This window comes from Sesamum indicum, linkage group LG1, assembly GCF_000512975.1.
Source record: "Sesamum indicum cultivar Zhongzhi No. 13 linkage group LG1, S_indicum_v1.0, whole genome shotgun sequence".
NCBI lineage: Eukaryota > Viridiplantae > Streptophyta > Magnoliopsida > Lamiales > Pedaliaceae > Sesamum > Sesamum indicum.
Genome location: NC_026145.1, coordinates 11,377,220 through 11,401,252, shown reverse-complemented (window position 1 = coordinate 11,401,252; position 24,033 = coordinate 11,377,220). Strand labels below are relative to the sequence as shown.

Sequence of the window (24,033 nt, the reverse complement as noted above, 5' to 3'; positions counted from 1 at the left end):
ATTTAATTTACCCTAAAATTCAAGGTTTTTTAAATTTTGTTTTATGTCAAAAATAGGGATTGATTAATTTTTTATTTTCCTTGGGATGAACACAAGTCATATAATGTTGCAAATACATTGTTGTAATTAAAGTAATTATTATTTTTCTTTACAAATAAAAAAATAAAATCTTTTTGGAACCTCCTATATTATGTGGATTTACATATAATTGGAGTTAATTACCCCAATTTACTTACCACATTAACCTCTATGATTTTCTCATGTGCTAAATTGCCACTTGACTGAAAATTGAGAAGGGAAAAAAAAAATTTACTAAAAAGAATATTTAATTTTAATTTTTATATATATAAAAAGAACTCACGAAATTATTTTACATGTCAAAAATATGTTCATCGCCGACTTTTCTATTTCAAAAAACACAATATTTGACTTTTTTTTACCCTCTTTTTAAATGAAATTATTTTCAAACTTTTTGCATTAGGAAATTTAGTTTGGTGGAATTATACATAATAAAAATTAATTTAAACACCTAAGAAAAATAGTCTACTAAATTTCTTAATCTAAGAAGTCAAAGCTAATCTATGTTGGACATTTTGAAATAAAAAGTTAATATAATTTATTTGGTGAAATATAGGTTCAAAATAAACTTTTTTTAGAAATAATTTTGGATATAAACAAATTTATTAAGTAATTTCCGCTATAATTTAATAGTCATTATAAAAATTAAGTAACAACCAATATATAATAAAAAATTACTCCGCGACGACCCCACGCTGCGACGACGTGTATAAATACGGACCTACATCGTTCATTTTAATTCACACTCAATACACTCACACTCAATACACTCATCGCAAACTTCCTTACAGCGTTTTCGTTTTCTCAATCCGTATACGCTCATTCTATGTACGTATACGCTTACACTTTCATCCGTTTCAAACCTTTCTTTTCTCGAATATCAATTATTCACATCATCTCTTTAATTTTTCACTCTCTCAATTGTTTAATTTCTTCTTTTTCCATATATCTTACAATTAACTAATATAGTTTGTTACATTTGTTTTGATTATAGAAACATGGTGTGGGAATTTGGAAACAACGTTAACGTTTGGGGAGATGTTAGGAGCTCATCAGCCCCTCCAGTGGCTTCATATCATCATGCAATGATGCATGAAATTCATGTCTTGCTTGTGGATCATGAATCTGACGGCTTAGTTAACACTGTCAAACTGCTCGAACTGTGTCAGTACAGAGGTATACAAAATTTTAATTTAATTTAAAAACCCCTTAATTTTTTCTTAATTTATTTAATTTTCCTTGTTAATTTTTGTTAAGTAAAGTGCAATTTTTTCAAGAATGAGTTAGATTTTAACTTTTTTTTTTTTTGGCCCTTTAAAGCAAATTTTTGGGTCAATTTAAGTTAAATATTTTGAGTTGATTCCAAGATTTCATGGTCTTTGTTTATTAATGATGCTGTAATTTAAGATTGGTTGATGGAGATTTCTTGAATAAAATTTTGAGTATCAGATCTGTATATATATATTGTTCTTGATGTTTCCATTTGTGATTTCCATAAAAAGCAAAATTGGGAAGAATTTTTTTTTTAATTAAGATTTGGTTTTTGAATTTATTTGAAACATTTGTTGTTGATGATGATATGTAATAAATTAGTGTGTGCTTATGTGTTTGTTTTACTTTTGTTGTCTTTTTCTCAATAAATATGGGATTCTTTTAATTTCTGTGCCGTTGTAGAAATCATTGGAAGACGACAAGACGCATCTTAATTGTTAATAAATAATATTTCGAAAAATTCTTTTTCTCATAAATGAAAATTATTTATTGTAGAGAATAAGTTATTTAAAGATCCTCATCATCATTACCATTTTATTCTTTCTTCCCAACTTCATATTTTGAATTTTCTTCCCTATCTTAATTTGTGTTAAATATATTTTTGCACCCCGAAATTATGCATTTAAAATATAGCAAATTAGCCCCTAATAATATGAATAAATATTTTTTTGATGAAAAATATCCTTATTATTTACTTCTCTAAAATGTATCTTTTCCCATCATTCGCCTAAAATAAAATTTTTATTTAAAATAAATACTACCCAAAATTTATAATTTTTATAATGAGTATAAAATTTATATAACCTCTATAAATTTACAAGTCGTATATTTTCTATACAACTATTCAAAAGTTTACATCATTTTTTGCTTGTATTATTATATATATTGAATTTTTTTTAAAATAAATTATGAATACAATTTTAAAAGTATCAAATCGAACATATGTATGTATGTATATATTGTAAAATATGTAACTCTATAATATTCTATAACTTTTTTGAGTAATGATATGATATATTTTAATTATGTGCACTGTATGTAATTGAATAAAAACTTATATAACTTATTTAACATACTTTCTTTATTAAATTATATGCATTATGTATTTATCATACTTACAAGTAGTTTTTAACATAAATAATTAATATATATATTATAAAAGTGTTTGTGTATATATTTATGCACATTGCACTGCATGTGCACCAATTAAGTTGGTCATGCACACGACACGTGTACTGTGCACTTTTCTATCTATTTTAGTAAATTCTTGCACATTTTTGTTCTTAATGTGCAAAATTTTTAAAACTACATAGACAAAATTATATGATCAGAATTTGTGCACACTTGTATATATTTATAAGATTGAAATAATTATAATTTTCTCTAAAAAACCTAACATATATATATATATATATATATATTCATTTTCCCTTTGTTGTTGTTTAATATTTTTGTAAACATTCTATTCTAATATTTCCTACTAATTTATCAACAATTTATTATGAATATATTCATCTAACAAGTTAATTTTGTTTGTTGAAACTAGTAACTTTTGTCGAACTTGCTTCCGCTGCAATATCAATGCTGCTAAGCGGAAAGACGAGATTCGATGTTGTAATGGCAAACATCAACTCTCCTGATCTGCACGGCTTCAAATTACTCCAACATGCTGTCAGCTTGGGCTTACCAGTTGTTTGTAAGCAATCAATTAATTATTTCTCTTTTGAATATATATGAATGTGTATATATATACACCTATCTCTAAATAGATAATTATTATTATACAATTAATTAATTATTGTGAAAAATATATATATGTGTGCAAATAGTGATGTCGGCTGATGACAACACATTCATGGCCATGAGGGCTCTGGAAAATGGTGCATTTCTCTATATCAAGAAACCGGCAACAATGGAGATGTTGAGGTGCCTATGGCAACATGTGCTAAGGGAGAAGACAAGGATGATAAGAGAGAGGGACATATTGGTGGGTGCCAATCACGGCCAGGGATCGCGAGGTCTTGATGTTAAGGGAGTGGCAATCAATCACAGGACGGTAGAAAACCCTAATGACATCATTGAAGGAATGGTTGGGATGCGGAACAAAGGCAAGTCCAAGAAGAAGTATCGAGGAATAAGAATTGGTGTGGACGAGGATGAAGAATATGAGTCCGAGAATCATATGATGATGGGCGGGGACAATAATGTCAAGAGAAAAATGTGCACAGAGTGGACTCTGGAACTCCATGAAAAATTTATGGATGCTGTTGAAGAATTGGGCGAGGGAAGTAGGTTCTTCGTTCCTTCTTGCAATTATCCCTTCTTAATTTATGTGCATTTTTGTTCTTGAACTTGTTGTAATTACATCCATGATTTGCTTGAACATATACGTGCAGGATGTTTCCCCAAAGAGATCTTAGAGATAATGAATGTGCCGGGTTTGACAAGAATGCAAGTTGCGAGCCATCTTCAGGTATGTTTCCTCGTAATTTAATTACTTAGTGTTTTACTTATTATTATGCAAATGGATCGAATATATACAAATATGCACTAGAAAAAAAAAATTACTACTTGCTATAATATTAATGACTATGGTTGAAAAATGATAGTAAATAATTATTATTCACCACTCTTGCAAAAACCACGGTTAACAATCGTTGCATAGTTGTAGTCTATGACTATTTGTTAAAATATTTATTATTATTTATGATAATTAATTCTAATTAAATATTATATTTCCTGTAGTGATGAAATACAAAATTGCAATAGAAAATTCAAATTTTTTTATTTTTTTTAATTCTTTTTCATTTTAATAGAAATGCCGTAACGACAACTGGCGATCTCCTGAGGAGCGGAAGGCATTCCAAGCCGCTCATAACGGGTCTTCGAGTTCCGTAGGGCCTCAACCCAAGCCGAGAAGATTCGGGTCGAAGCCCCAATTGGGTAGGACCGTTCCAAATCAGGTCCAGCAAGAGACTCGGGGAGCACAGCCAAGCCCCGAAACCCTTTCAGAAGCTGGAATGTCACAGGGTGTGGGCGTTGTACCAGTCATGGCTAACAATACCAATCAGCAGCAGTATGGAACACCTGTGCCCGACCCAAGTAATGCCCAACCCGGATCAAACTCTTCATCCAACACTAAGGTCGACCAATCTGACGAGTTCTTTAACTTTCCAGATGTGGATTCCCTGATCCAGAACTATCCGGGTATGCAGCAAGGATCCGGGATGAACAACCCGAACCCTGACCCAGAAACATATCATACTAACCCGGTTTACCAAGAGCAGGTATCCTCTAAGTCATATTGCTTATATATGTGATATCGAAATTAACGAAAAAATCTACGTGCAAATCACGTGACCATTTTTTCTTTATTTTCAAGAGACAATGAATACTGACTTGCACATAATTTTTTCTATCAATTTCTTAACAAAATTGACAGCATGATCGAAAATAAGACTTTTTACAAGTCATGAAACTATTTTTAAAATTTCATAAACAATAAAACAGGTAAAAACGTATCGTAATAGTTATTGCTCATGTAATGATATATTATTATAATCAATTATCACACACATATATGATATATAATATACATATATATTCAATATATGTTATTATTTAAAATAATAGTGATGAATATTGAATTAATGAATGATTAAATTATGCAGAAGTGTGGTGGTGGGGCAAGTGCGGATAGGAAGAGGAGCAACTGGAGTTCGGAGACGTCAAACTTTGAGAGTGATGATTCAGAGAGCAGAGGCCATCATGATGAGTAGTTGTTTAGGACTGGATATCCCAAAAACTTCAATAAATTATATGTATGCAGAGCAGTGCACCCTGCATATATACCCCCAATTTCAATAATTGCACAACTATTTGCTACTTTTGGTATTGGTTGAAACTTTGATGACGTGGTATTTTCTTTTTTTATTATTATTATTATCTTTAATTATGGAAGTGTTTTTCAGGACTTTGTTGTCTTTTTCTTAAATGGGAAGCATTTTTTTTTTATACAATTGTGTGCTTAATTTAATTATATTGCTGATATTTATTTTTTTTGTAAGCCTCTTTTGCACATTATTTTCTATGGTTCTCTTGCACACATTGCTTGCCAGTTATGTTTATATTTAATCCATTAGGATTATTGGTATAAATTATAATTACTATTTTAAAAGGTGTATTTATAACTGTAAAGAACAAAATGTATTCATATAATTAGTTTTAATATTAGTAATTGCACGAGAGGAGTTTGAACAGCTTATAAGTAGTGTTTGCAGTTAAATAATTATTAAGTTAAACTTATATTTAAAAAAAATTGTAAATTCATATATTCTGTTGTATATTTTTGGAGTTTAAAAATATTAGACATCACTTAAAAATGAGTTATTATAGACTTTGGATAAAATAGATCATAAAACTCATAAGAATCTAAAAATTCTAATTTTGTAATTAATATAAGTAATATTAAAAGAATTTGATAAGATTTTAAAATATAGTTAAAAAATCTTTATTTATGCGACCTCCTTGGTTCTATCTCCCAAGCGGTTCGAGGTCGCTCCTCTCCCAGACTAGTGATTGGGCCCTGAGAAAAGAAGCAGATCGTTAGGCTTGCTGGGGTGGCCCCCAGCTAAGGCCCTCCGATGCTTAAGTCAGTGTTCGGTTGAGGTCGAAATATGGGGTCGCAGGAAAAAATAGCGAGCTGAAGGTAAAATGCGGTCGAAACGACGTACCTTTAATACACTGACTGGGAGGTATATATAGAGAGCCAGGGGGTCTACCAACCCGCTACGCGCGTGCCACGTGTTCTAGGTCGTCGGGTCGGGTCGCGACCCGACCCGGTAAAGTGGCGCGGGTCATGCTGGCAAACTTGCGATTTTGGGCCCCATCAAGGACAAAGTTGTCTTTTTACGGGAAAATAGGGTTTTACCCCCATCATTCTCCATTGCAGAGAATTGGGGGATCACGACGGGGATCCGAACAGGAAGAGAATATTAGGAAAATAGGTAGAATTTCCATATCCGGAAACCCTTGATTACTTTTGCTTGAATGTTGTTCGCCTACATTGTTGACTTAGGTTCGAGAATCCAATGTGATGCCCTAACCTTAATTCTCCGATTGAAGGATCCTTCTGCCTCGAATTCGAAGAAGAATTCAACTTTGGGACCAAATCTTTGGACCCTTTACGTTGATTTCTTCAAAACCAAAAGGAATCCTGGAGGCCGGTCTGTTCAGAAATTCCAAACCCTGGTTTCTTTGAATATCCCCCCCTTTTTCTCCCCCTGTTGAAGGTTTGAATTTTCATCTTGTTTGGTTTTGTTAGAAGAGGAGTTTTGAAATGAATCCAGATGCAGGGTGGGCGTGAAGAAGCTGTCTTTGTTTGAAAAGAAACAATTTTTACTTTGTGGCGTGATTTGTATGGATTCGCCATTATTGACTTTGTTCATTGCTCTCTTCTTTGGTTTCTCTGCTCTCATTGTTGAGTCCCAAGAAGATGTGAATACCCCACCCATGGCTGACTGGGTTGGATTCATTTGGTCGCGTTAATTATTGTTAATTTCTCTGGCAGGCGTTGTTTAATTTCTGTGAAATCTAACTAGGGTATTGATTTTCTTTTAATAGTCAGCATTGGGGATTCATTGGACGAGATTTGGGTTGCAATTGAATTATGGGTTTAAGTGCGCAATTCGAAGATGCTTGAATTCTATGTAAAATTTGCATTCAAAACCTAAATTTCTTAAAAGGCCGAAGGAGAAAAGGTGGAGTTGAATTTGCTGAGCTGAACTGAAAGTAACATTCAGTTTTTCTCGACCTTGGATTTTTCATTCGTTCTTCCCCTTTTTCTGGTTTTATATCGCATTCTTGGACATAATACATTGATAAGAATTCTCTGTTAAAAGTTGGCTTAGTTTCCTTACTGATTTTGGTGAAAATGTTCAGGGGAAACTAACATATGAATTCATGTTCAGATTTCTTGCAATCTGGAACGTGATCAGTGAGAGATGGCAGAAGGGGGAGAAGATGATATGCCAAGGGATGCAAAGATCGTAAAGGAATTATTAAAATCAATGAATGTCGATGATTATGAACCACGAGTCATTCACCAGTTTTTAGAACTTTGGTACCGGTACGTTGTCGATGTGCTGACTGATGCACAGGTCTACTCAGAACATGCTGCAAAATCTTCAATTGATTCTGACGATGTGAAGCTTGCAATACAGTCTAAAGTCAATTTTAGTTTCTCACAGCCTCCACCCCGAGAGGTAAGTAGCTATGTGTTTGTTTATGTTAATTCTTGAAGTATCTTTAGAATAGTTCTGATCGTTGTTTGGGGGTGTCGATGCTTCTTATACTGTAATACGAAGTGGATGAGAAGTGTAGTTTAAGCATGCAGAACCAACACTTGCATGTAATTGATAAGTCAGTTTAGTTCAAATATGCGGTATCAAAATGAGTTTCTTTGATACATTGATGCAACTTGGATGGTCATGAGATTTGGTCATTCAAATCTTGCCTTTTTCTTAAATTGAAATATGTTTTTAAACTCCGCTCGTCAGTACTCGTACCCCAAAATGCACCTGATCATTTCTTAGGACTAATACTTTAAATGGCCAAGGAGTAGGTTCTTATGTGGAAAAATGCTCTATACTTTCCCTTTCTGTTAATACGTGACTTTGTTATGGATGCCAAGATATTCACACCAGAGCGTTTGACAGGTGCTGCTGGAGTTGGCTAGGAGCAGAAATAAGGTTCCATTGCCGAAATCAATAGCAGGGCCTGGAATCCCTCTGCCACCGGAGCCGGATACCCTGATTAGCCCAAATTATCAATTAGCTATTCCCAAGAGGCAGAATAACCAACCTGCTGAAGAAACAGAAGAGGATGAAGAAGCTGCTGATCCCGTTACCAGTTCTAATCCAAATTCTCAAGACCGTAGAGATTTGCCCCAAGGAACACCCCAGCGAGTTTCTTTTCCCCTTGGAGCTAAACATCCACGATGACTATTTTGTAATCATGTCAATTAGATCAGAATAATATATTGCGATGATGATGAATGAAATCATGTCTCAGTAACATTGAGATTCATGTATGATAACATCATCTTAATTGCAATTAGATTGGCATTTCATTTCATTGCAGAACCATGAAAATCAGTTTATGTACAAGAATGACTGGTTCCTTTTTCTTCTTTTCAATTGAATGGTACACTACGAAAGAATGAGTTCAACTAAGGTCAACTTCTATAGCTAGGCACAGCACTTGATATGCTGCGACCCTGGTCATACATCCGCTGGATTTCTTCCCGATACACAGTCAATGACTTATCTGGTATTGTTGGAGTCAGTTCCACCACATCCCCCATTTTCAGTTTACATGTTGGATCACTGACAGGCTCATGGTTTAGCCGTGGCCTAAGGTCTGCCTTCACCGGAAGCCCATAAGAAGTCCACCGAGAACTGCCTCGACCCGTAGTTTCCAACAGATCCATCACAGATGAGTTTGCAGGTAACTCCTGAACTGACATCTGCAAGCCAATTACTGGGTCAAAAGCTGATTCATGCAAGAACATACAATACACCAGAATAACACAAGTGCACCGTTTGACAATGTATCCATGTTTAACATTTGAATACTATTGATTAATTTAGAAATTCCGCAACGAGAGATGCATAAGCAACCCTATATTAAATTCTGAATAAGCTGTTATCTACTTCCAAGTCTTGTGCATATAAAAGATATCACAAACCTTATCATTCTCAATCATGATGACGAAGACAGGTCCATCAGAGCCACATTGAGGTTTGCATGAAAATGTGCAATCTTTCGAATGGGTAGGGAACATGCAAGGTAGCTTTGTGGAGTCAAAAAGATCAACAGATGACCTGTCTTTGCTCATGGCCTCGCACTGCCAGGTAATGACCCATCGCGCCCATTCAACCATCTGAAGGACAAAGGAAGAGTATTTACAGTCACCTTCTTTGTATCTCCAGTGGGCAGCAAATCCATACTCAGCTTGCAGATGCATCTTTTTTGTTCGGATCTGAACTTCTACAGGAACCATACTCTCAGATATGACTACTGTATGTAGGGACTGGTACCTGCAAATTGTAAGATTAACATTAGGCATATCATGTAGCAAAACCCATTAAAAGTTGCATCTCCACTTTGAAGTCAGGCTTACCCATTACACTTCGGATAAACTATGTAGTCCTTGAACCTCCCAGGTATTTCATGCCATAGCTGCTGCACGACTCTTAAAGCTTTATAGCAATCTTCTTCAGTTTCAACTATCAATCTTAACCCGTGAATATCATGAATTTCATCCATATTTAGCTTCTTCCTGGAAAGTCAAAAATTACAACTCATGAGATATAATTACACGAAGAAGCAAATATTGAACAACCACAGCGTAGACGAGAAGACGACTGTAACTCTGAGATCTCTTTGCAACTTGCAAACACATGTAAATCGATAAATACACAACAATTATCCAAATCAAGTAAATGGATGTGTAATTTCAGAATTCTCACTCACATACTACTCACTGCTCAAAAGTCGCGGGGGGGGGGGGGTAAACATCCACTTCTTTGTGTGTACCTACATATGCTTGTTTATGAGAGAGAGGCAGAAGGGAAAAATCTACGTACTTCAACATTTTGGAATAGATGCTAAACAAGCTTTTATGCCTCCCTGACAGACAGTGGTAGGAAACTGAACCAGCCTTGAGAGCTTGCTCTAGCTTCTCTAGAGAAGAAGTAATTACAGTCTCATCAAACGACTGCAGGAGCTTGGATGATAATTCTTGGTGCTGGACTGGATTGAGATGTTTGAAACAGAGAATTTCTAGCTGTTCTTTCCAAGTGTAGATCCCTAATCTATTTGCCAGTGGCACAAATATTTCTGAAGTTTCCTTTGCAAACCGTTGTTGTTTGTTCAAAGGTAATGCATCCAAAGTCATCATATTGTGCAATCGATCAGCCAGCTTTATTAAGACAGCCCTAGCATCTGCCATAGCGAGGAACATCGTATGCAATCGATCTGCTTCAACAGTTCTATTGGCAGTGTTATTCTCCCTTGCAAGCTTGCTCATTTGGCTCAGCTTAGACACCTGTCAGAATCACCACACCTCAGTACGAGTCTCCTTCAACATCAAAAGTTGAAAGCTCATGTTGTCTAAACTCCAAACCCACATTATCCAATTATGAAAAATATAATTAATAGACATCTGTCCTTCAAGTCATCACTCCTTTTGTCAATCATAAACGTATAGGCAACCAGCAAAATCAAGAGAACAACAAGATATCACCAAAGTCGGGCCATATTGATTAACAACATCCATTTACAGTAAGAATTGGGCGTGTTATGGCAAATAGCCAGACCAGACATTAAGTTGAACTGACAAGTTGAAATGATATGTGATTACAAATCCTATAACTGAACTAAAGCCAACAACAAATCTGATAGAGAAGCGTAAAAGTCATATGTCCCTTACCCCTTCCACTAAATCAGCCACTCCAGCTCCAAATGACCTTGAGATATGGTCATAAGTAACAGACGAATCGTCAACAGTGTCGTGCAAAAGGCCTGCAGCAACAACTGTAGAATTAGCACCAATGTTTGCCAGTAGAATTGCCGTCTCCAAGCAATGCTGCAAATAAGGATGCCCGCTTGCTCGCGTCTACACACATCAAAAGCATCACAATGCTCAGCTTAAATTACCGTCACACTTTCACATAATATGCAAAAATTATCCCAAAAAGAGAAAACTGCAAAATACCTGGCCTCTATGAGCCTTCTCTGCTTCATAAAAAGCCTTGACAACAAAATCATCCCTGAAAACCAAATGCCTCGACTGCGCATCAGAAAGCAAGTCTTTTGCATAAGACGGCAAATCCAGCTCCAGCAAATTATCCTCCATGTTGAAAGTAAGTTCATCATTTGACATAACATTCGAGGATGAGGACAAATCAAAGTCCTTAATATCCAATGCCAAAGGGGATGAATCATAATCTACACAAGAACCCAACGCATGCCTCACGAATCCATTAAACATACCCCCACTAACATACCTAATTGAACTGAAATCAGCGCTAGTTCTCCTGTTAGGGCTTCGAGAACCCAAACCAATTGAACTACTAGGCCCTTGAAGCACAGAAACCGGGCTGTGATGAGCCTGATCTCGTTTCCACGACGAACTCAACGAAGAGTATCGGAAAGAAGACCCCGATTCCTCGGTCCTATCATGCCATAAGGAACCCAATTCCTCCGCCCCGGTTGCATAAGTCGCAGATTTAATTGGCGGGGTCGAAAACAAGCAAGATAAGCCCCCCGCCACCGCTCTTTGCGACGGAGATGCCGACGCCGACGACGTTGACCGGCTGTTCACGTCTAAATCGTACGAGGCATGGGAACTAATCTGGTGGGGAGCCGAGCACACGCTGCTTGGGCTGGCGTAAAGAGCTATCGTCGGGACCGTCATACTCTGAACCAAATCTTTCAGCCCCGAAAACTCGTAATCGCAAGAACTCCAGTAATCTCAAGTCCTAATCTCTGCTCTAATCTTCAATTATCACTATCTAAATTCACACCCAGATAATCTAAAAAGAGAAAACAAACTGAAGTATCAAATTCCACGAATTATGGCGCTTTTATATACACACACACAACACAAATATATACGGATCCCAGAAAGACTTTTTCGATTAATTTTTCGGGGGGAAAAAAGAACAAACAGAGAAAGGAAGAGTCAAGACAGTGAGATCCCGAGAAGAAGAAATCGAAGGAATTTTAGAGAGAGAAAATTCCGGGGGTATGCTTCTTTATTCTTCTTCTTCGCCGATCTTTTTCCTGATTAGCTCGTGAGAATGTCGCTGCTTTAAGCCAATAATCGTGGGAATAAGAAGACCTTAATACCCTCGGAAAGTACCGGAAATAACGGGTTTGTGAATTTGTGCTTGCTGCTGCTTTGCAGCAAACAAGGAACCGTTTGTTCACTCTTTTTTCAGGAAAATTTAATTTATTTCAACTAGTATTTTTAGACTTCACTCTTTAATTATTATTAGGAATAATTACACTGTTGTCCCTCTATTTTGATGTAATTATATATAACTTTATTATAATTTGATATTTTCACCCTTATTGTAAATGAATTTTTCAATTACATAACCATTTTGTTAATACTCGTAAATTTTACTAATAAAAGTATTTATTCGTTAGATAAAGACATACGTCAAAAGTATTAAATGTAATTTTTTAAATTATGAGGATTTTATATATAATTACACTAATTTTATCGGAAGATGGTGTAATTATCCCTTACAACTATTATTAACTATTAATTATAATAGTTAGTATTATGCAATGATTATTTCAAGATTCCCAATCTAACTTTGAGATTTGCGGATAAGTTCATGCGACTAAATTAATCCAGCTGGTCTTTGGATAAGATTGGAATTTACGTTGGCGCGATTTGCAATTATTTTAATATTTTTACGCTGGTCGATTACTGTCATCCAACGAACTAGTCGCTCCATAACAATTTGCTTATTTTAAATATGTTTACTGTCAATTTTGATTCATATATATGCACACCATTTCATTATTTCGCTAACCAACATCAAATAAATACAAATAATCAATAACTATTATTAAAGTACATCAGTCCTCAAATATCAATAACACCTCTTGATTATGAGACCTCAATTTCGTCAATTAAATTAAATTAAATTAGCTGTAAACTCTATATGTTATCTATTGTTATTCCATTTTTTTTTTTTTTTTGTCCAATTGATTATTTAGAAAATTTACATGCCCTAATTGTTTTTTTGAAAAATGAATATTTCAAATTGGGAGTAAAAATAATAATAATAATAACAATATTTATTGAAGGGTCATTAATTATTAATATGTAGACATGTCATGAGGCATTACTGTACTAGTAATAATGCACTTCCATTAGTCTACAACCATTAGAAGCTTCTTGCAGATATTATTTACATTTAATTAAATAATTATGCATTAAAATATTATTGTTCTTAGTTTAATTTATTTTAGAATTAGACCACGTAATTCTTTTCATAATATTATTATTGTACATATATAATTGCCTAACCTATTAAAACTATTATTTAAATTAGTCACCTAAATGACTTGACTGCCAAGTTAAGTTGATTAAGAAATAATAAGTGGACCACCAATTTAGGTCATAATTTATTTCGGACTAATTGATTTTACAAAGTGATTATGGATTTTGGATTTACGATTTTAATAATTGTTGTTAAATTTTAAAACTAACTTCATGTTATATGGTTAAATTTAATGTCGGAAGTGATTCCTGAAAAATGAAAAAAAAAATTATATTTACATTGGAAACGTAAATTTAATGTCGTAATTATAAATATTTATTATTATTTAAAAATTATAAATACCCGACTAATAAATAATTAAATACCAATCGCATGTAAGAGTAGTTATTAATTAGATTAATTCAATTTTTTCCTGGACAATGTCATTTTCTTTAAGAGAATCGATAATTATATAATTAAATTAGTAATTTAATAAATTGAGTAACTAAATAATAAATCAATTTGAAGAATATATCAATATAGTTAAATATTATAAAATAAATTACAATAAACTCACATAAAAAATAACAAACATCCATATTTAATGTAATTCGAATTCCTTAACGCAAACTTGTTATTAAAAATCTCTGAACCCATATATTCCAAAAGAAATGGATATAATTTGATGCTGCACACAATATTCCCAACTAGATTTCCTTGTTTGGGAATAGTAAAAAGGTGCTTTAACTAAAGTATTTCATTGCTATTGTTAATCAAACATGCTTACCTTTTTAAGTTAAAACTTTTTTATATTTAGGCATTTCTACATTTATATTTATTTTCTTCTAAAGAGAAAAAGAAAAGTGATGATGCTGTTTTATGATTCTTGCCTCTACAAGTTGGAGAATATGACCCATATTTCTCCCCCCCCTCTCTCTCTTTAATATAAGCGTCATCGTCTCATATTAAAGAAAAAATCAATTCTATTCACAACACGAGCAAAAGAGTTAAATTAATCTAAGACTCCGAATCCTACTCATTAACAATAATCCACTCTGTAACAACTCGTTTACGGCTGGACCAACAACATGTCCGTGGAGAGTATGCTCATTGTTACTAGAAGTGGGCGCAATTCAGAATTAAAAATGGTTTATTTGTCAATGAAAAAAAATTGAGTAATCCAATTTTTAATCAAATTGAACATAAAAATCTATTTTATTATTTTTTGGTATTTGTTATTGTTCGATTAACTGAAATTTCGATTGGATTGAATGTGGTTGTAGGGGACGTACACCCCTTAATTGCATGATATTATAAGGTTTAGTATTAAGAAGAATATGTGTGGAGTCAGCAATCCACTGAATCTCTATAAAGATACAATTTTCTTTTTCCAAAAATAGATTCCACAAATATTTATAGCCACATCAATAAAATTCAAAGATGATAAAAGTGAGGAGTTTGATGTTGTGTGAACCAGTGCTAGAGAGCCTGCAGCTGCCCATGTCTGTAGAGATTCTATTGTTGTAAGGGGAACTATTACCTGCATTCAGTTTTTTATTTTAAATTCTATTATATATCTATTAAATTTAATATATATGTACACATATTTTTTTGTATAGTTTTTTAAAATAAAATAAATAATATAATATTTATACACAATATATATATATAATAAGTAAAATTGAAAATGCAATACGATTTAAAATAGAAAACGGCACGTAGAGGTAATAAATAGGAACATATAGGGTTTAGCTCTTTAAAAATTAATTATTAGCGGTATCTAAGTTAAATCTTAATGTATTATTGCCATTGTTCTTTCGGCTCACTTTATGCATTTATATTATTTAATTTCAGAAGATCAATATCTAATTCTTTTTCTTTGGTCAAAATGAAATGGAAATTTTATTTTTATTGTTAATAAAAAGAAAAAAAAATCACAAGGCTAATTTGGTCATTGCGCAGAGAGTACATAAAACAAGTGAATGATGAATCATAGGGACCTTCCCGAAGAATTTTCATAAATAACTGTGTATTAATGAAAACTTCATGAAAAATGGAGATTCTTGGGATTTGTTCGTATGCGGGACAACAGCGAATGAGCAACCACGTGGCGGTCGGTGAATGCCATGTGGTCAGCAACGACGGCCTGCACCTGCTTCTTGGATAGCTACTCCCACCTTCCCCTTGAATTCCTTTTTCTTTTTTTATTTCTTTAAATATTATTATTATTTTTTTTAATATTACAATAAGGAAAATTTGCTTTTGGTGTCAATTATGTCATCTACAAACGTAGGAGGAAATGAATTTTATTTTTTACGTTACATTAAAAATTTTAATTATAATAATTAATTTATAAATCAGTCTCAAATATTTATAAAATACAATAACACCTATCGCCGGGGTAATGGTTGGATTTGAATTCTGGAATAATTCCATCTACACCCTATGATTTGTGATAATTTACATAAATTATCTTTATCTTTTGTATAATTACAAAAAAACCACCCATTGCAATCAAAACGTAAGAATAGCTTGTATAATAATATTGCGTGATCTAAAATGGATGCATATATTTTTTAAAAGAAAATAAGGGTAATTTGTGTAAATAATATTAATATTTATGATGGATATATGTATAATTTTTTAAAAAGCGAAAATGATTTAAAAAAACCATAGGTTAGGGGGTGAAATATAATTATCCCTTGAATTTATGATTCATAATTTTATGTCCTCGCTATTGCGATAGTTCGCTTAGCGATAGATTCATTTTTCAGTAGTTATAATTCGATAAGAATATTATATAACGATAAAATATTATTATCTTAATAAGATTTTTAGTTAAATTTATTTAAAAAATATTATAAAGTGATAAATCTAAATAATATCTTTTAAGTTTATAAGAGGGGAAATATTTATAAATAAATTATTAAAATATTTGGATGAAATAAAATTATAAATTAACCATATAAGAGTTAGTGACCATAATTTTCTAATCAATATGGTATTTTTATATATAATAAAAATTATATATAACCCTTAGTTCTAACTCAATCTATTTTTTGACTGATTTTAACGCCCTCCTGTATCTTTTTTTTTTTCTCTCAACTTTCTTAGTCTAGTTGATGCTCATCTTCCTTGTATTTTTTTTCAATTTCACTATCCTTTACCATCATTTATCAAAGAGAAAGAAGGGCGCTGCGACTCTTCTTTATGTTCTAATTTATATCGTAGTTCTTTCTTTTAACTATCTCTTGCGTTTCAAAGTTTTTACTCTTATGGGTTCTTCTAAAAATTACATATATATTCTCTAAGAATGTAGCAGCGTAATAAGAAGTATTTATGTAAAATTTCATCGCTGAATAAATAATGTGCTTATAATTGCACTTGCAACCTAATGCAGCGTACATATGAAAAAATGTGTTTGTGAAATTACACCTGACATCAGAACGTGTCAATGTAGGCTATCATTTAGAATATTGAAAATATATATATATATGTAGATACAATTAGATACCCTCTAAAAATTACAGAATTATTATAGTAATTATAAAATAAATAATTGAACAATTCACACGTTATAAATAGAAGGAAAATTTATTTCAAGTACACAAAAAATGAAGTCACTTTCATATAAATTTCTAAAAAACACAATATATATTCATAAAAATAAGACAAAAAAGAAAGTTGAAAAATAAATAAGAAGTGTCGTGCTTTGACCGTGCCCAAAAATTTTGTTGACCCAAAACCCAAAAATTTCCCAAGAAGTTGGAGCTGTGTCGGTTGTACGCATGTGGTGTGTTTTCTCTGCAAAGATTGCTATAGTCTTCAAGTTGTATTAAAACACCATCTCCGTACTGCGTCGTTTTGTGCATCAATGTGACTTTTTGTGGTATGTTCCGTGAAAGCAAAATTCAAACTAGCCTTCAATTTTGACTAATTAAACATTTACTCAAAATATAATTTCATTTTTTGTCTTTTTTTTTTGTCTTTTCTTTTGCCACTGTAGCACGCAATATTTGAATTAAATAGATACATACATAAGAAAAATCAATATAGGATTAGAATAAGAGCAAATGATGAAAATAAATAAAAATGTAAAATAAATATGATAGTATATTAACAGTAAAGAAATGACGTAAATTATTAAAATAAATAAATGATATTGATTTTCAAATTTTGATGTTGTGATGTCGCAACTCCCGTGCAATAAGCTGACATGAGTTAGTGTTACTTTCAGTCACTAATCAATTTATATTACAATAGAATTTTTCTATCTTATAAATTGATTAAAAACTAACTAATCATAAAAAAAAAAGTTTAAGAGAAAATATTCATTTGATGATCATAGCTACTGAAAATCCCAATTAACAAAAAAAATATTATGAAATAAAATATATATTATTATTACTTATTTATTCCTTCTCCATCCTCATTATAAATCTTAAAAAAGAATTGAAAAAGGAAAAAAATACAAGCAACTCTCTGTGATATTACAGATGAGTAAATTATCTCCTATGAAAAAAAATTAGTAATTTACCTCAATGTGTTTTCTAAAATTCAGCAATTTATCCCACTATATTTTTTAAAAATGAATCAATTACTTTATTTCAATTAACACAGAGAATTAAATTGCTATGTTTTTTTATAAAAAATAATCTACTCATTTACAATATGACATCAACTAATTATAGCGAACCCAATTAAGAAATGGGGTGAAAGTCGAAAAAAAGAGGGTGTAATTATTTAGAGGAATAAATGTCTTTTTCTTATTTAAGATTAGGTAGATGAGTGCATGTGGAAATACAGAAACACGTGAATAGGCGTAGAAAACAAGTGCATTGCTTGTGCCAACTGTTGTAGGAAACGTGCAAACTATAGCTCGTGCACAACCTGTCCTTGCTTGTCTACATATCCCATCTCCACTAATCGATGTGAAAAACAAGCAAAGAGAGAAAAATGGTTTAATCAAACAAAATAAATAACAAATATACTTTTAGCATAAATTACAACAAAATTTCTTAAGTTTCGATATAGTTATAACAATCTTTCATTATTTGAAAAAAATACTGATGCCCCATTGATTTTAAGAGTAAATTATATTTTGTTATTTGAACTATGATTGTTTTTATATTTTGCAATCAATTTTTTTTTTTTTTTGTGTAAACTTATTATCTCAACTTTGCGAAATTTGCACTTTGTCATATATGACCTTCTTTTATTGATTTTTCTGCTGGAAAAACATCGCATTTGTACATGTGTGAAAAATATTACATTACATAACCCTTAATATCACATGGAATTGCATGTGATGTCTTTTTGACAAAAAACTTAGTTAAAATATAGTTATAAATGGCAAAGTGCAAAATTTTATAAAGTTGAGATTGTAAGTTTTCATCTATTTTTTATGGTGAATTGATCAAATTGCCTTGTGAAATAAATTATAATTTTTTAAATATTTTTATGAACTAAGCAGACTTTTTTTTATTTATAATTTTCAAAATTTATCATGCATCTCGTCTGATTTTTTTGTATTTTCTTTTAAAAAAGTAAAGTAAAGATAAAACTAACAATTCTAGACTTTAATTCAAAGATTATATAATTTCATCAAACATTAGGGGAAGATATTTGTAATTTTTCAAATAATAAAAGGATACTCATAATTATATTAAAACCTTAGAGAAACTTATTGTAAATTACCCTATATTTTATTTATCATGTAATTCACGTAGAATGATCAAACTCGATTTGAACTCCAACTTGACATGTCACTCTTCTTTACTTTGCAAATTTCCAGTGTGAAATTAAAAATAATGTCCAGTAATTTCAACTCGTAGAATGAGGGGAAGAAAAGGGAAAAAGTAGTTTTTGGAATGAGAAGGGAGGATACAAATTCATACCGGGGGTATCCCTTTTTTAAGCTTAATGCCAAAAAGTCCAGCCTAAGGCAAAGGGATTTGGCCCAAAACAACCAAACATCAGTAGGCCAAGAAGCTACTAGTCCAACACTATCTCAACCTGCTGGCGAGATAATAATCAGTCTAGGTCTAATTACAACAAGACGGGGCTTATCCTACCCAACGGATACATCAATAGTATTATACAAATCATTACTAGAACACGCCGGTAGGGATGGCTCCGGTAGCTGTAGCATGCTGGATAGCATGTTGGCAAGGGCTACTTGCTATATTTTTGCCTACTTTCTTGTTGATTTAGCAAATTCTCTTCGTGTTGTCGTGGGGTGCATATGACATGGCAAACATATGGATATATACAATTTTATCGCAATAAAGTAGACATATCAAAAACTTTAATTAAGAGTATCTCAACCTCCTTTAACCACTCTTCGATTCTCACCTGCTCTTATAAATAGGGGTTCAGGTAGATCAAAGACGATACCCACATTTTTTTAACAAGTCCTCTACTCAGTTTCCACTTTCCACATGAATTTCAACACTCTCATTTATATTTTCAACATCTTCTATACAACTTTGACATACTTTACCAATTAAATTTGCTTGATCTTACATTTTTACTTGGATTTTTTTTTATTTTATTCATTTCAAACACTTTACTAATTTAAGTATCGAATTGCTAACTCCTTTTTTATAAATTAATTTTCCGATTATCTTTGATATAGACATAGAATTTTTCGATTTTTATGGTGCTGCTGAACTCCCCACCTCACATATTTAACTAGATAGTATGACTAAAGTTGCTTAAATAAATTTGTAACAAAGTATTAAATTTTTGTCTATCAAATGATTTGTTAAATTTTATATATATATATATATATATGTATTTGATTTACATGGTGAATTTTAATTATCAACATGCGTCAATTGCAAATATCAAGTATGTACAATTAATTAATAAAAATTATTATATTTAATCAACAACTATTATTAAAATATATCAATACCTACAGATTGATGATGAGACTTAAATCTTAGAGCCTCTATTTCGTAGCTTCGTTGGCATTAAATTCTCCATTTAACGACAATAATTTGGAGTAACTGCGACATTGGGGATTTGGGCCTCAACATAGACCATTGTGGGCCTTGTTATATTCTGTGGTGGGCTCCATAACTGGGCTGTATTTGGGGTTTACTTCATAGTAATTAGGTGAAACTGGCCCAATAAATCCAGGCCCAACAGTTTTCATTACTATAATAAATTAGAAAATAAATAAATAAATATTTTAATAATTGCATTTTAGAAATTGTGCTTTTGTATAAACCTGCATATTGTTTTTAAGTTGTAATTTTTCTTTTTAAATTTTAAAAAATAAATAAAAGAAAGGAAAGAAAGAAAAAAAAACGTGGAAATAAATTAAAAAGAAAAAAAAAAGGAAGAAGAAAAATGGTGAGAGCATTATTCAGTGCTTGGCGTGGTAGTAGGGTGGTATGTATTTTAAGATGTGAGCGGTTAAAAGAGCATTCTTCCCCTCTGTAGTGTTCGCAATGATTATAAACCTCCATTCACATAAACCTCAAATCTGGAAACAAAAGCTTTGCGGTTTTCTACTTCATTTCTGAATCCCTTTTTGAATTCGGGGTCTAAAAATTTGTTTAATCGGAGGTAAGCATTTGGAGTTTTGATTCATTTTGTAAAATATTCGTTGATAGCATCGGAATTTCCATGGAGAAGTAGAGAATTTGGTAGTCTCTTTAAGTGTAGTTCGAACTCGATAAAGTGGGCAATCAGGGGTGGGTTTTGAGTTTCCGGGTTTTGTTTTTAGTAGAGTGTAGGGTTATGGATGACCTGGAAAAGGCGATTTTAATTAGTTTTGATGAATCTGGTGCGGTTGATTCAGTGCTGAAATCGCAGGCTGTTGCTTTCGTTCAGCAAATTAAGGAGACACCATCCGTCTGCAGCATATGCATTGAGAAGTTGTGTTTTTGTAAGCTAGTTCAGGTTCAGTTTTGGTGTTTGCAGTGCCTCCACGAGGTTCTTCGTGCTAAGTATTTGTCTTTGATGCCGGAGGAGAAGTCTTTCATTAGGAAATCAGTGTTTGGGATGGCTTGTTATGAGTCTGTGAATGCTAATGATACTAACTGGGTGAAGCTATTGGATGGCCCGGCATTTATAAAGAACAAGCTTGCGCAGGTTGTGGTGACTTTGATTTACTTTGAGTATCCGTTGATTTGGCCATCTGTGTTTGTTGATTTCTTGCCAAATTTAAGTAAAGGAGCTGTGGTGATTGATATGTTTTCTCGGGTGTTGAATGCTCTGGATGATGAATTAATTAGCTTGGATTATCCACGTACTGGGGACGAGCTTGCTGTTGCGGGGCGAATTAAGGATGCTATGAGGGGTCAGTGTGTGCCACAGATTGTTGGGGCCTGGTATGACATTGTTCTGATGTATAGGAATTCCGATCCTGAGTTGTGTGCCAGTGTTTTAGATTCTATGAGGAGGTACATTTCATGGATTGACATTGGGTTGATTGTCAATGATGCTTTCACTCAATTGTTGTTTGAACTAATGCTGGTTGATGGCTTACCCGATCAGCTACGTGCTGCTGCTGCCGGTGTTGTTCTCGCAGTAGTTTCAAAAAGGATGGATCCAAAACCAAAGCTTGCTCTGCTGCAAAGCCTTCATATGAACAGGCTTTTTAGGCTGGTTGCCAGGGATGGCGACTCCGAGTTAGTTTCCAGTGTGGCTTCTTTGCTTACTGGGTACGCTACTGAAGTGTTGGAATGTGCCAATAGTTTGAGCTTGGAAGACGGTAAGGGAGTTTCCGGAGAACTCCTGAATGAGGTTCTGCCCTCAGTTTTTTATGTCATGCAAAACTGTGAAGTTGATTCAGCATTCAGCATTGTGCAGTTTCTTTCAGTTTATGTTGGCACAATGAAGGGCCTTCCCACATTGACGGAGACACAACTGCTTCATGTTGGCCACATATTGGAGGTGATCCGTGCACATATTCAGTTTGATCCCATGTACCGCAGCAATCTTGACGTGTTGGACAAGATTGGGAGGGAAGAAGAAGACAGAATGGTGGAGTTTAGGAAGGATTTATTTGTATTACTCCGCAATATTGGTCGTGTTGCGCCAGATGTGACTCAGATGTTTATCAGAAACTCCTTGGCTAGTGCTGTTTCCTCGTCAGAGGATAGAAATGTTGAAGAAGTTGAAGCTGCTCTTTCCTTGTTTTATGAGCTTGGGGAATCATTAAGTGATGATGCTATGAGAAATGGTAGTAGTCTACTGGGAGAATTGGTTCCAATGCTTTTATCAACTAAATTTCCTTGTCACTCCAACAGACTTGTTGCACTTGTGTACTTGGATGCAATAAACAGATACATGAAGTTTGTGTTGGAGAATACTCAATATATTCCAATGGCCTTATGTGCCTTTCTTGATGAGAGAGGTATACACCATCCAAATGCCAATGTGAGTCGACGGGCAAGTTATCTTTTCATGAGGGGTGTGAAATTGCTCAAAGCAAAGCTTGTGCCGTATATTGAGACAATCTTGCAGGTAACAGATCACACTTCTTATTGATTCTCGCCATTGTTGACATCTGGGCAGATGCTTGATAAAGAGTTACCAGTGTGGTAGTTTGCTAATTTATCTCATGTACTGTATTTATGCTGTTGAATTTCAGAGTCTACAGGATACAGTTGCCCAATTTACAAAGATGGACAGTGTCTCGAAGGAACTTTCTGGATCTGAAGATGGAAGTCACGTTTTTGAGGTAATTTTGTGCTTTAATATGTTTGGATACTTGTGAAATTTGACACTTGATGCTTCTGCTTGAGGATTTCACTCTCTTCTGCAGGCAATTGGATTGTTAATCGGGATGGAAGATGTACCCCTTGAGAAGCAATCTGATTATCTTTCTGCGCTGCTCACTCCACTGTGTCAGCAGGTCAAATTTATTGGCCTATTTGATATTTGTGCATTTTAACTACCCTTAGACTTCGTTTTCAATTGTGTGAGAATTATTTGGATATCATTTAGCTTTTCTGGGACAATGCTAAACTAATTGAAAACTCGTGTGCTTGTCCAGGTTGAGGTGGCCCTCTTAAATGCCAAATCTCAGAATCCTGAAGGATCTCTTGCACACATTGGAAATATTCAGCAAATAATTGTGGCCATTAATGCCCTTAGCAAGGTTCTTATGATTGTTTTATTTGACTTGTCTTAGTTTCCAATTCCTGCTCTTCTTTTCATGGTTATAACTTGATATGCTTTCATCTTCTCATTGGGTTGACACAAGAAATAGAACTTTTGAGAAAAATGGAGAAAGTGTTTTAGTTTTGCTATAAGTGATTTATATTTACCAAAAAAAATCTTGTATTTAGCTTAGTAGCTCCCTATGTACTTTCTTCATAAATATTTACTATGAACATAAGGCTATTGTGTGCTCCAGGGCTTCAGCCAGAAGCTTGTAACCACCAGTCGTCCTGCAATAGGTCTCATGTTCAAACAGGTAAGTTATCTAGGGCGGCAAACTTTTGTCAGATAAAAGAAATTAGGTTTATTGATCTTCTTCTTGAGCTTTATGACAATCTTGTTCCCGTTTCTCCTCCCATGCTCTTCATGCTTCTTTCTTTTTCTTTCCCTCTCTCTCTCTCTCTCTCTCTCTCTCTCTCTCTCTCTCTCTCCCCCA

General features: G+C 33.3%; 4 protein-coding genes across 5 annotated transcripts in view; 3 read left to right on the top strand and 1 right to left on the bottom strand.

The window, feature by feature from the left end:
- LOC105163150 (two-component response regulator ARR14-like) lies at positions 839 to 5,318 on the top strand. Its single transcript, XM_011081398.1, has 8 exons — positions 839 to 906; positions 1,073 to 1,254; positions 2,897 to 3,046; positions 3,180 to 3,638; positions 3,747 to 3,823; positions 4,167 to 4,452; positions 4,528 to 4,637; positions 5,022 to 5,318. The coding sequence occupies exons 2-8, from the start codon at positions 1,077 to 1,079 to the stop codon at positions 5,127 to 5,129; spliced, it is 1,368 nt and encodes a 455-aa protein (XP_011079700.1). The 5' UTR covers positions 839 to 906; positions 1,073 to 1,076; the 3' UTR covers positions 5,130 to 5,318.
- Positions 6,301 to 8,546, top strand: LOC105163137 (transcription initiation factor TFIID subunit 9-like). Its single transcript, XM_011081386.2, has 3 exons — positions 6,301 to 6,641; positions 7,320 to 7,613; positions 8,067 to 8,546. The coding sequence occupies exons 2-3, from the start codon at positions 7,353 to 7,355 to the stop codon at positions 8,349 to 8,351; spliced, it is 546 nt and encodes a 181-aa protein (XP_011079688.1). The 5' UTR covers positions 6,301 to 6,641; positions 7,320 to 7,352; the 3' UTR covers positions 8,352 to 8,546.
- Positions 8,531 to 12,215, bottom strand: LOC105163128 (probable GTP diphosphokinase RSH2, chloroplastic). The gene is made up of 6 exons (XM_011081366.2): positions 11,129 to 12,215; positions 10,844 to 11,029; positions 9,999 to 10,459; positions 9,533 to 9,691; positions 9,098 to 9,449; positions 8,531 to 8,875 (listed from the first exon to the last, which is right to left on the bottom strand). Exons 1-6 carry the CDS (start codon positions 11,828 to 11,830, stop codon positions 8,585 to 8,587), a joined length of 2,151 nt encoding a protein of 716 aa, XP_011079668.1. The 5' UTR covers positions 11,831 to 12,215; the 3' UTR covers positions 8,531 to 8,584.
- Positions 20,761 to 24,033, top strand: part of LOC105163116 (exportin-T) — a 6,832-nt gene continuing 3,559 nt past the window's right edge. Inside the window, exons 1-5 of one of the 2 annotated variants that reach the window (XM_011081354.2) lie at positions 20,761 to 22,898; positions 23,026 to 23,115; positions 23,200 to 23,289; positions 23,431 to 23,535; positions 23,794 to 23,853. In XM_011081354.2, the coding sequence (XP_011079656.1) occupies positions 21,168 to 22,898; positions 23,026 to 23,115; positions 23,200 to 23,289; positions 23,431 to 23,535; positions 23,794 to 23,853 (2,076 nt within the window). In that variant the 5' untranslated portion in view covers positions 20,761 to 21,167. The remainder of the gene's footprint in view (positions 22,899 to 23,025; positions 23,116 to 23,199; positions 23,290 to 23,430; positions 23,536 to 23,793; positions 23,854 to 24,033) is intronic. The other variant, XM_011081344.2, reaches the window with a different exon arrangement.